The 13,771-nt window shown below is 42.1% G+C and overlaps 1 protein-coding gene across 2 annotated transcripts in view; it reads right to left on the bottom strand.

The window, feature by feature from the left end:
• The window catches only part of LOC120894708 (lachesin), an 81,793-nt gene that overhangs the window by 16,803 nt on the left and 51,219 nt on the right, over positions 1-13,771 (bottom strand). For both annotated transcript variants that reach the window (XM_040297466.1, XM_040297467.1), the window contains exons 5-7: positions 6,565-6,693; positions 4,658-4,862; positions 3,957-4,105 (exon numbers count right to left, since the gene is read on the bottom strand). In XM_040297466.1, the coding sequence (XP_040153400.1) occupies positions 3,957-4,105; positions 4,658-4,862; positions 6,565-6,693 (483 nt within the window). The remainder of the gene's footprint in view (positions 1-3,956; positions 4,106-4,657; positions 4,863-6,564; positions 6,694-13,771) is intronic.

Below are 13,771 nucleotides of genomic sequence, written 5' to 3'. Positions count from 1 at the left end.
TGGTGGAAGTGAACGTAAATCGAGAAAAATAAAGGCTTTCCTTTTAGTTGTCCTCCGTCGTGGCGTCGTGCCGAGAATATCCGGATGTAGGTGTGTTCGGGTAGAGGGAGGGAGTTTTTGCACTTCCTAGGGTGGACAGTGCCATCTTACTGAGATGAAAAAATACGACCCAACGCTAAGATGCAAAGGGGAGTTACGCCCATCGCAGTGATTGTCGTATTTTTCATGCTTTACTGTCACGCGTTGGGAGGGGATGATTGTGCATACAATTCTCGTTTCACTCGTCTGCACTAGTTTGTTATTTTGTTGTCCTCTCTTTTTTCTTTTTTTATTAATAGTGCGATCATATTTTTTACTTAACTGGATATTCTGGATGTACATTGATACACTAAAGTAATTCATGTGAACATTTTTAGTGAAAGTGTCCCTTGCTGATAGTTTTGAGACATACACATTGAGCTTTTCATATTTTATAGTTTCAAAATAGGAATTTATTATAAAATAGTTGTAAGCTGCTGAAAATATCAACTAACTAATGATACATTTCCATCAGTCCAGGTCGTGCCACACTGCAGCCTTTTGCAACAAAGATGCACGGTAGGTGAATAGAAAAGGAATGCAGAATGGGAAGCATTCTTGCCACGTTTCCCAGCCACAGCACGAAACATCCCATCGTCTTTTCAATCCCTTTCCTGACGTTTGCTTTCCCCATCTTCTTACCCGGGCAATTCATCTAAGTGAAAGCATTCTCTTCATTACTGACCCGCTGAAACGATTCCACCCCACGCTAAACCTTTTGCAATAAGGATCAACACAACGAAAACTGCATGACACATTTCGGTCGGGGGGAGCGTAAACACATAATTAATTTATTCATGATAAATGCTGATGACCGTCCGTTCGTTCGCTTGCTTGCACATTTTTCCTGGCGCAGCGAATGGATGAGCCACAGTTTCGGCACGCCTGTCAGCTGGCACTGCATTAATCTAATAATCTGACTGACTGAGTGAAGTTTTTTTCCCCTCTGCCAACGCTACATTTAACATTCAGCCCGTCATCGTGATTGCATCGTGGTGCAGTCTACAGTGCATTAATTTGCAAGCCCTGCTCAAAGGGGAAGGGATGTGGTTGGGGGTTAAAGGACGGTAGAATCGAGCAACGAAATTAACTAAACTTCAAAATGTCATAATTCATGAGGCGTCCCATACTGGGCACAGGGGAGAAAATTTGAAGCGCTGAAGCGCGTGAAACCGCTGTTTGCCGTGTTTGGTGGGGAAAGTTAATTAATATACATATTGACAGGCAGCGGATGGGCAGCGTGGATGCTGGGACGGTGCAATCTCAGCGGTTAGCAAATAGCCAGCGGCGATCGATTGGAGCTGGTTTTGGGAGATTCCGAGAAAATGGAAATGAATTCAAAGAAGGAACAGTGATTGAATGCAAATTAAAACGTACAGAATGACTACATGGAAGGATATCACAGTATCATCACTTCCACGCATCAGTCGCATTTTTGGAATGATGGCATTTTTGATAGTTTGATGGTGATTTTGAGTGTGTTTATGTGGGTTAAAGCAAATGACGTTGTCCAAGGAAGGAACAACTGACATTATATGATGACACATGGGAATGTATATTATGTTTTATTAATTCGAATACACCAAATTCTTTGGCGGTTGAAGCTTTGTTTAACGTTCTGTAATAGAAGTACACCAATTTTGTCAAGTTTATACTTTATGAATGACTTTTAGCAAAACAGTATGTTATGAAAACATATGCACTCGTTTTCAAAAATATAAAACAAATTCGAAAAAACCATGGTCACAAAACTGAAACACACTGAAACACAAAATTATTATGTGTTTTGATGATGTTCGTTCTATTCGACGATGCTTCAAAATTGCACATTAAATTGAACAACAAATAAAAGGGTACGTTATAAATAATTTATTTCAAAAACTAAACATACAAAATTGCAGTACAAAACATGTTCTAAATATTAAAATTTAATAAGTTTTTGAATGTTATATCATGATATCAAGAGCTCCTCATGAAGCATGTGCTACAATGAAAATCAATTTTGTACAATGCTGTGTAGGTACACTTACTCTCAGTCTGAATCTTTCAAAATGAACCAGATTCAACTGTGATTGCATCATTCGATTAAAATCCATTCCCTGTGTTCCAAGAATCTATGAATCCAATAATAGAAATCCATAGTAACTGAATATGGATTAAAAGCGTATTGCTGGAGGATGGAAGTGAAATAAAATAGATTATTATTACATCAAAATGGTAGATTAATCGAAAATCTGTCCTAGCATAAAGTGTAACCTGTTATCACTTGACTGGATTATGAACTATTGATATGTGTTAATTACATCACTCAATTTTCAAAGGAAAAATCTATGTGTTTAAAAAATTATTTATACAAGTATACATCATGTTAAACAAAATAATAAAAAAAAGGGTGATTGAGATGGATTATGTTATGGTGATAGAGTTCAAAAGAATGATTCATCACACATTTCTCTACGTAGAGAAAGTATTTGGCTCTTCTACACCAACATATAAACATATCAAATGCAAGTCAACGAGTAATCTCAAATGTATCAAATATTCTTTAGGATATGCTTCGAACATAGGGATCAAGTAATTGCCACAGGATCATTTAATTCGTGTACAATTTGTATGCTTTTACACTAGTACAAACAAACATCATTAGAATAGTAACCAGTTATATTATGAGACCTAAGTATTGACTCTTCTTTGAACAACTTTAAACAATCAAACAGTTCAGCATTTTTCTTTCTTCAGTTTGCTGTATCAATCGTTTTTAGCATTATTTAAAAGAACGCTGCCAGAATAAAAAAAGGACGTACTATTAAACAAAAACTAGGTCATAAGAACCTTTAGTCTGGCTTGCAATAAAAAATCAGCAAAAAAGCAAACACACTTTCCCCACACGTACGATATTAATTTGTAATTTCTGTTCCATCACTCCGCGGCAAACCCATCGAGGAAATTGTTTTCCATCCCGCCTGCGGTGGCAGAACCCGGCAGCGCTACAAAAGTGCGGAAAACAACGCCAAAATCCCACCATAATTGCCTGCAGCTTGCAGTTGTGCTATCAGCACAGCATGAAAACAGCCAACCGGCCAGCCCGGGGGTTTCCCAGGCAACACGAAACATGCTGCACCCGGACACGAATGGACACGGTGGCCGGAGGAAACGAAGGTGAACAATCAATTTACTTCTCCGCAAGCTCGTAACGAGACAACAGGTTTCGCCATTAAACAGCGATAATCGTAAACCTAGGGACCCCCCGTGCCAGCCGAGGCACGGTACGGTCGAAATTACTTGCACGAAGGAAAGGGTGAACAGCAACAAAAGAGGAGTGAACGAAATAAGCGAAAAACAATCAACTCGAACATTTCCTTCTGTGCATGGGTACTGCAAGCATGGGGCACTTTTCGGAGTGGAAAATTGCAAAATTTGATCATTTAATGTGGTTGCAATTTTCTCCCACCGATCATGCTGACGGTGAGCGTTTCGTGTCCGATAACGCTGCAGTGGTTGGCAAGCTCGTGCCTTTGAGCGGAATTGGATGTTTTCTACAATGAAGGCTACGTCTTATACAACGGGGACAAAAAAGTAACATTTTGTGGAACAACACAACCAACTGCTTGAAACGCACGCTTACATGTGTATAATGCGAATGAGTTGTTCACCACTGGGATAGGAAAAAGGCAATAAAAAGGTAAGCAAAACCAGGCAAGATGGCATGAGAAAAGATTGGGTAAGGTAAGGAAACTCCTTTCCAACCTTATTCGCTGACGACAGACCGATTCAGGTAATGAGCTTCGAAATGAGAAAACGATCACAAATCCTGCAACAACGGCTTGCCCAGCCATTCCATACGTTTTGAGTGCTGTAGAACACACACGGATACTTACCGTACAGTCTCATGGTGCCATCGGCGCGGCCTAGCGAGTTGGTGCTGACACAGTGATACGTTCCGACGTCAGCCGTTGAAAACGATCGCACCACCAGCCGCATGTTGGTGCGAAAGCCGTGCCGATCCTCGGTGATGCCGTACTTGGGCCTGCGGAACAAAACCGAAGAGAAATGAACAAATTAGTACTGGAACTGGAGCACCGGAATCGCTAATTGGTTTTACAGCGCTGCCCAAGCGACACGATGCACTTATTAACTGGAAACAAACAAGCGTAAAAAATGAACTGGTGGAAAATTGACCGGTTTCATGCAATCTCAAACATTTCGCTAGCTGTTGTTGCTAAAGTTAATTGTCTTTTTGGCAAGACATTAGGTATTACAAAACATGAACACAAAAATGCAAAACACTTTCCATATGACAATCCACTTTAAGACAACAGGTCACATGAACCTGTAAACAAAAGGATATTTGTTTGTTTTTTTTTTTTTGCTACAAAACTCCACCATTACACGAATCGCAACGAATACCTCTCGGGGTTTCCGGGAAACAACTCGGGAAAAATCAATCAATAGCCCGTACTACCCTTTCTGCGAAAAACAAACCGTTCGATAAATTACGTTTCAAGGACCAAGGGGCCGTTTTCAACCTCGTTGGATGATGTATGTGTGTGTGTGTGTTTAGGTTAGGTCCGTCACTTACCCGTCCAGCAGCATTTCCGGCCGGCTCAGTCCCGGTTGCTCGTAGTTGCCGTTCGCTGCACCGGCGAAGCTGTTCGGCAGAACGCGGCCACCCTTCAGCCAGTAGGACACCGGCATGGGCGAAGCTTCTACCGTGCATTCGAGCTGCACGTCCGAGCCGAGCGGTGCTCCCAGCAGCTGGCTCGTAGGTCGTACCGATGGTGCAACTGGTGATGGTGGTAAGTTACAAGTAGAAGCGGTAGAATGTAAGTTACGAATCAATTTTTCAATCATACACCAAAATATGCCGAACCAACTGGGAACGGACTTTTTCATTTAACACTTTCCCGAAAAAGATAATCGAAACAAGTTGCTTTTGTGAACGGTTCTGAAAGCTGGGACGAAAGGAAATAAATACGCAAATGGTCGATGGCATAGCGCATAGTTGATCATATCATTGCATTGGTGGAATTGATTGTATTACAATCCAAGTTTTCAGGTATCGATAGCGTACTATGTGATGCGTTTTCGAAGAACATGCATTTGAAACATTTCGTACTTTTGGAATATTTCATTATATTTGCACTTCGTTGGAAAAGGATTACACTATGATAAAGGTCTAGCAAAGAACGTTACATGTGCTGGCAACGGGTACGATGATGCGAGTCTCGACCAAAATAGCTAACATCACGTGTCGTTAAAACACATTCCATGCTTGTGCTGCGCGTGTCACGGATTGAATTTCATTAAGCAGGTGCGTTCCTGGCGTAGTTTGTCGCACAAAGCTTTATTTTACCGAAAGGTTTCAAGTATGTTTCATGGTTAAAAAAATACGGCTTTAAGATACTATAGTAAATCTCATAATTTAAGCATTTTATTGCACCCTTCAAGCTATGACATACAAAAGAGGCTCGTTTGTGCAAAATATTCTAAGCGTCGTTAAAAGGTTAAACGATGTTTAAAGGTACTGGTAATTAAAAGATATTGGTAAAGCTTTTCTTCACCGTTTTTATTTGTTTTACAATAATGACAAAATTAAAACTTTCGAAATAAATGAAGAAATAAAAGAATTTTTGAAAAAATTGTGTTGCTAAATGAAAACCAACGCGTACCACGTGTACATTATGTACCGAACCAATGTATTGTTCAACTTTTATCAAACCAAACATTTATAGCTCTCCATGGGTTTTACTGCTACTTCTTACTCCGTTGAGTCTAATATTTAAATTGAATGTGGGAAAGCTATCGACTTGATGATGTTTAGCTTCCAGTTTGAGCTTACATAATTTAATAGTCCAAAACCTCTACTGCCTTTATTTTGCATTCGATAATGAAGTTAATGAAAATATGTAAATGCTGTTTTGAGGTTGAAACAGTTCTATCAACAGTTTAGCATAATTTTAAAATAATTTCATTGTGCATTGCTCTTGATAGAATCGATTTTTATTAACTGGATTTACTTGAAGTAATTCAAATAAACACAAATAATATTTTGTCACGTTTGAAAGTCTTAGAAATACTGATGGCAGTGGAATTCTTAGTATACGGTCCTCATTCGAGATACTTTTTTACATGCTTACAAAATTAATAACGCTTTGTTCATTTTCAAGCTAAATGCGTCATCCGAAGCGTGTGTATTCTCGTGTGTGTAAAAATGTTGTGTATCGAAGGACAACGTTCGAGCACAACTTGGGCTTATGCTTGGAAGGATGATAGAACTAATGCATGAGTGAATGGGGGTTTAAATAAAATGGAACAAACTCTTCCTGGCCTTAAGGTCGATTGCGCTTTAGAAATACCCTTTTTCCCGCTAGAACCTAGAAGCATTTGGAATCGATTTTATTTTGTTCACGTTACGGTTCCGTTCAAAGTTGGTTGGCATCGTTGTTAAAAAAAAACGGACTGTGTGCAGATTCGCATTGTACTTACAGTGAACACTCAATGAAACACGTTTGCTAACGGCAGGCGGAACATCGTTGGACGCGATGCACAGATACGCACCCATTTGTCTTCGCTCCAGCTTGGGCAGATGTAGATGGGTACCGTTGTATGCCTCCACTAATGCGCGGGAAAGATGGGAAGAGAAATGGTAAGGCAGGAATTAGAATACATGGCAAGCAACTAATGGTCAATCACAATTAAAACTCCCGTTTTATTCTTTCGCAATGTAAAACACTCCACTCCTGTGAGTCCGTGTACAAGCAGTGCGGGAAGTGCCAAACTATTCACGGAAAAAATGGAACCGACTTTTCGAGCTTCTTGCTAGCTATCCCACTAAGAGCGAGAGAGAGAGGGAGAGGGGACGACCCGGCAGACAGCGAGCGAATAATTGTTCCCCTTTCCCCAGCTTTGATTGGACCAGGAAGCCAAACCGGAATGGAGCTGGTCAATGGCTCTTGAATATCCAATGGAACACATGAACATAACCACACACATGAAGAACCCTTCCTTCCTGAATCCAATTGCCGAAGAGTACATTCATTCGCGGGTATAAATTTATGTAATTGGAACTTTAATGGGATTTTGTAACAACCGTGCCCGGCGACCCCTAGAGCGAACGATAAACGACAATGAGAATGGGAAGTGCACCGGTAGCACCGGTCGGGTTCGAAAGATTGACGGTCCTGGCAAGTGCAACAGAAGGCCTGGCGTGGTTCCTGCGAAAAAGGGGTTTTTTAAGCTTCTGGTGTGGTGTCTGTGTGTACGTGTGTTTGTCTTCGTCATCGCTCATGGACAGTGGTGCAGGTCTTACTTCACCGAGGGTACACACGTACAGCGAAGGATGGGTAATAGTGAGCAGCCCTTGCCACCAGTCAATCGAAATGTACTTCGCTTCAGGATGGGTTTGCACGCTCGTTGTGGTTTCTGTGTGGCATTGTGTTTTTCTTCATATGGCGAAATGGCCATGAGAGGATTGTGAACGGGTTAAATCCGAACGAGAGGGACGTGTGTGTGTGACGCAATGCAATCCACATTCCGGCTTAACTGCAAATCGAATGCAATTTATGGTGCAATCCCGTAACCGGTGAGGCAATGCATTTCGGTTAATTTATAGACAAGAAGCCACCAAAATGGGTAATTTAAAATCCGATTCAAGACAAAAGGTTTGCTCGCGCTTTGCACTGATGCGTATAGGTTGGGAATTTAGTAACGAAGAAGGGCAAAAATTTGCAAATGTGGAAAGATCAAAGCGTTGTTTTAAACTTAGATAATTAGATATAAAAATCGTAGGGAATTGTTCATAACACTGTAAAATGACAACACTTAACGCTCTAATAAGCAAATTGCATAACTTTAGGAGCATTTGCACAACACAATAAGAGAATTCAACAAATGTAAACGTTTAAAGCTTGCAGTGCATGTAATCAAATTTTGAACCAATATTGAAACAAAAAAGCTTTAAACATCCCATAAACATTTCGAAGCATGTTAGTGATTGCAATCGACAAAAAGGCACGGGAAAAGAAAACATCTCACTCGACCCATTATGGTTACAGCAAACAGGTCGTAAAAACCGACACATCTTCACCGGCAACATCAGCTACCGGCGAGCAACAAGGTGCAGCCCAACGGTTGGAAGGGCTGGCAGAGGGAGGCAACAACCAAAAGACCAAATGCTTTTCACGCCGCCTCAGCAGCAACATCTACGCAGCACGCAATCATTGAAGATACGGCTGAAGCTTCGGTTAAAAACTAGCCTTCCCTTGTTTGCCGGATGCCGTAATCGCACGGATATTGTCACATTTATGGAAACACATTCGCAAGAAGCTGCCGGGGTCCGACAAGGGCTCCCCATGTCGGCGCTCGGGATGGGAGAATCCAATCATCAACCGTCCTTCGTAGAAAGTGGTCATTTAAGTGGCGGGAGAATCGCCTTCGGGGCACACACGAACAGCAATCGATATCGATTTCCTATCCCCCACGCTGTGCCAAGCTTGCTGCTGAAACTTCTGCCATCGGTAGGATGAGTCACGTGGGTTTGTTGGGTTTATTTTACGTCTCGTTTATAAAGATACCCCTCGAGAGCTTTACCTTTAGCAAAAAACCATCTGCTCGGTGGCTTAAGGCATGGAAGTGGTGAAGCAAGCAGCGGAAGCAGGAGGCAAATAAACACTCGTACCCGTCAGCGCCGCAAAGCGAAAGCTCCTAAACTACCTTCGTTCCGTCGTTCCACCCACTACTCCATTCTTGGAACCGATTTTTGGCACACACGTTTTGGGTTTTAGTTTTGCGGCGGGGCTCGGTTTTAAGCAACTTTCACTCTCCGAAACGGCGCCATGGGCAGGGGGGAGGGGTTTGAATTTACGAGGATAATTTTTCACAGCAAAACAAACAAAGAAACAAACATTTCGGTCAGTGGCACTGGGACGCAGTATGGGCTACCGTGGCTGTGGTTTTATAGAGAACTAAACGACCCTTCCGGTGCAACACTGGTGCACCGAACTTTCGCACCGAAGCAGTTGGAACTTTGGCACACACACACTCGATGATGCTCGGCGTTCGTTAGCGTTGCAGCCTTGGGAAGGCTCAACCGTACTTGCACGGGACACTAGGCATGAGCTTGCTCGGTTGAAAACTTGAAGCAAGACAACGGAACACGCGCCGAGTCCGAACGGAAGCAAAGTTTCATAAAGTGCAAGTCTGTTTCGAAGAGAGTGAGCTGAAGTTTGTTTCAGGAAACCCATCTTGCTTGTTGGTGAAACTATGGCAGAGCGTGAATGAACACGGTCCCAGTCGATGTTTCGATGAGATTTTGCTGGCTAAATGACGGGAAAATGTATCAGTGGAAAGTGAATCATTGTCCAATATTTTATCTACTTTATCCGGCTGTGAAGTGCAGCACTGTGGAGTTGTCGCTGAGTTTAATTTTGTCTTTTTCGTGCTCTGAGTATGGAGATACATATAATCAGCCATGACGAGATTTGGTAAAAAATATGATACGTCTAGTTTTTCTTTTCAAACATCTATCCACCATACGTTGTGTTTTTCTTCTTTGTTTTTAAATATACCAACCAGCCTTTTACCCAAAGTGGGTATAGGGACTAGGTGTGCTTATAGGTTTGGCGAGAAGGCAAACGAACGAATGACAGGAGGGGATTCGATTATGATACGTAGTTTTTTACCCACACTACGACACCAAAACAGCCATTGGAATTCACACGCATACATCAACAAATGATCGAATCCCCTTCTGTCATTTCGTTTTCATTTTTCTACAGCACGGCTGTCAAATTTATCGTTAAATTTATCATCTTGCATACCTTTAACCTTCGACTTTGCACAAACATTTACATTGAAACGATCCGTGTTCTATGAAAAGGTCAATTTATACTATTATTTGAAAAATAAATCTGTAGTAAGTTAGGAGATAGTTACGGTCGCCATGTAATGTGTCCGATATTAGTTACGGTCGCCATGTAATGAGTTCGGAGATAGTTACGGTCGCCATGCAATTTGATCATCGTACAACAGCTACATCGAGTACCGTCGCGGTAGGTCAGTGTTTCGCTGACATATATCGTGGTAAAATAGCAATTTGTTCGAACCGGACTTTTCGACACTAGATCGTCCAGGCGATCATATAAACCCTGAAGGGGTTTCCCTTACTGAAAACGTTGGAGTTTAGAGGCCCTACCTTAGGTAAGAGGAAATAACAAAACTCTTTAAATGATATGTCGATAGATGGATGGGATGGGCATAGTCCTATTCTGACAGTCCGAACGAATCTGACGCCACGGTCGGAGTTGGTTTTATTTATACTCAAAAGATGTTATGGAATGTGTTTTTGTTCCAATTAAATGTTATTGATATGAGGTGCAATTTGTACATTATATCGGAGTGAGGTGTCTGCCATTATTTGCCCATGCTGCGTTTTTAGTGTTTTTACGAAGGTTCTGGAAAGTTTCAACTGTTCTAGCTAGCCAAAAGAGCCAAAGCCAAACGTGCGTTCGTCGATCTTTGCCAACGCTGCGCTTTTAGCAATATGTTGCTATGCGTTCTCAGTTTGTCTACTTTGCTGCAGTAATGCTTGAATTGCCTATGTTGCGCGTTTCGGTTGCTTTCGATTAGTGTGTAACAATGGGTTTTTCTATGAACGGTATGGTCTAGGTATGTTGCTATGGTATGGATTGATTTGCCGATGTGTTATAATGAATGTGTTACAATAGTGTGATTTGGTTTTCCGAAGTGTTTTACAATGTGTCTATAGCTGATAATGTGGTTTATAATAAGTTCTGTATTGTAGGTATGCCATTAATCAATCTAAAAACATGTTTAATAAAATTTTAACGACCGTTCAATGCATGATTCTAAAGCCATTGTGAAACATTTTGCAGCAATACCAAAGATAACTGTCATCAGTTTTTTGCAATAAATCTGCCAATACAGCTATGGGTCTTTAAGGAAATGGAATTAAAGCTTGCGATGTTGAGCCGGATAGATAACCGCTGCCATTTTTTTTACTACGTACGTACGTACATAATTGCATTTTAATAAACTTCACCTATCACACTGTAGCATGGCGATCACAACAAAAGAACCGTGCCGGTTTTGAAGCGCAAAAGTGCTCACGCTCCTAAGATACGACCACCAATCTCACATCATGTGGCGGATCACAGCGCACGGCACACAAAAGAAAGGCCGCTTTGAAGTGCCGCAACGCTTAACCGAGGGTAGTGGTTTTAATGGACGTACGGCGAGACAAACAAAAAAGTCGCTCCGTAATAAACAAAATCGAAAGGCAAAAAAAAACAAAAACGATCAACTAAACATCCCGCAGCACGTCCGGAAGCTTGGGAGCCTTCATTTTCTCCCTAGATTGGGTTCAGTTTTCCGGATCATTTGTCGGTTCATGCACCAGCCCACCGGCGAGACACAGGGAAAGTGATGCTTCTGCTGCTGCTGTTGCTGCTGCATCGTGAAAGCATCATCAAATTGGTCCGGATATTAAAACCGAGAAAACCATCCACCCCGACCCCGCGTTGATACCGACCGAACCAATTTCTCAAGAATCTTCAATCATTCGCCCGGGCGGGTAAAAGTTGCGCTAAAAATGGAATAGTGGGGCAAGAAAAGTTGAGTGTGGCTTGCTCACGGCTAGGCGTGATGGACGGAAAAAATGGTAATATGTTTCCGTCTCTTTCAGCAAACCGTCAAGCTTCAGTCTTGCTTCAGTCTGCTGTCTCCTCCTCGAACACGCAAACACTCTTTATTTTTTGTATATTTTTTATCTTAAGTGTTGTGCAGCTTGAATTATCTTTATCTTTCCCACCGCCAAGGCTACTGGAGGTTCCATTTTTCACTAATTTATTACGTGCATCCTCGTGCCTTTTCAATCCTCGTTCCATCCGTGCCCGTGCGTCAGGTGAAGACTGACCGGTGCTGGCAGTTTGCTTTCTCGAACGATAAGCCCGCTTCATATTCTCGCGGTTGATGTTTATGGTGAGATAAAAAAGCTCCCCCCCCCCCCCAGTGAGTACGCGGCTGCCGATCGAGAGTCATGAAATCTGAACCGGAAAATCAACCTCCTGCGCGGAAATCTGCGCCCGTAGAAAACAATCTTCCCTTTGCCACTCAGCCTTTCTGTCCCGCTGGTCGATGGTGATGCTCTTTCTGCTCGTTCCCGTTCCCAGTTGCATCACAGCATTCGAGCCAGCATTTAACTGTGCTTTGCACTTCCGCAACGACGGCACCCTCTCGGTCCGGTTCAGCCACCGCCAAACGACCGCAAACCACCGCCCTGAGAGAGGGTATTATATTTTACGACGCGACCGAAGCTCATAAAAACTGACCGGAGGGAACACGAAGAAATCACTGTCATCTGGGTCGTTGCTGGAGTGTGTGTGTTTGTGTTGTTTTTTGTCATGGCACAGAAAGCGGGTGGCCAGATAATGAGAAAGTGTCATGAGGCCTTCTCAGTGGGCAGAGGATACCTTTCGCCGGGATGAAGACTGATTTAATAAACCATTTCCCCCCGCCCGTTCAATGGAACGGGGAATCCGCTGTAAGTGCGCGTTTCTCGCGAATGGTTCGTGCGGGTGGGGTAATATAAATATACTTCCCGCACCCTCAGCTCTTCATTCCATCTCTGTCCTTTCCTTTTCCTTTGCATTGCAAAAGGAGCAAGGTAATAGTGACAGTGAAAGGGAGCAAAGGATCGGCCCCCATTTCGTGCCTGTTTAGAGCGAGCTAGCCCGGTAGCTAGAACACATTAATCAATGGATGACTCACGGCGGGTGGGAAATTGTTTTCCAGGGCTTAAGCTCAAGAGGAAAACACTGCTAAGACAGTCCGTGCCTGTCTGGGCCGGGTGAAAGCGAAAAAACGGTAGCAAACTTCCAGGCGCACAATAAATCATAAGCGGAATCGTTCCACGTAGCGAAGGGCATGAAATTAATTATTCGTCCCTCCTCGTTGAAGCCGCGTGTGTATTGAATGCAGTGAAGTAATTGTTGGGAAATATGGGCGAGAGATTTATCATAAAATTAAAATGATTGAAAAATGAAAATTTCTAGTTATTCAGTTCGCCAGTGAAAGGCTAACGAATACGTCAATTCGTAATTCATGGAACTGTACGGCTCATTACATACGGTTGAGGAAATTATTCGTTTGATTAATATTCATATTATAGTAATTTCTTGCAACTTTCTTCACAAGAAACACAACAACATGTTCATTTTGAGACAGAAAAAATAAATATTATATTTGCATGAGGAAACAAGCAACAATCGATGAATGAGTTCAATGTTGGCATCTAATTATTTGCTTCCGCAAACTCTTCTCATCATTTAAAAGGCATTTTTACTACATATTTACAATGAAGAAAGCCTGCAAATAGACTCGAACAGCACTGTAACTTAAGCATCAAGCATATGTGTATGAAACATATAACGTATAACATTAACATGACTACATGTTGACCGTTTATTTCCTCTAAATGCGGAAACACTACAAAAAAATAAACAAATAGAGACAAGTAAGTGTAATTCTGGCTCGTATGAAATAATTCGGAAAGGACTTTGAAACTCTTCACGCTTTTCTAATACCAGCGCTCTCCATAAATCTGTCAGTCCATCAGCAAACCACACAGTATGCAGAGTATCACTTAATGTCATCCAGACACGGACCGTTTGTCTTC

Source organism: Anopheles arabiensis, chromosome 2 (assembly GCF_016920715.1).
Source record: "Anopheles arabiensis isolate DONGOLA chromosome 2, AaraD3, whole genome shotgun sequence".
Lineage (NCBI taxonomy): Eukaryota > Metazoa > Arthropoda > Insecta > Diptera > Culicidae > Anopheles > Anopheles arabiensis.
The sequence above is the reverse complement of the archived record's forward strand: the minus strand, read 5'-3'. Positions and strand labels throughout refer to the sequence as shown.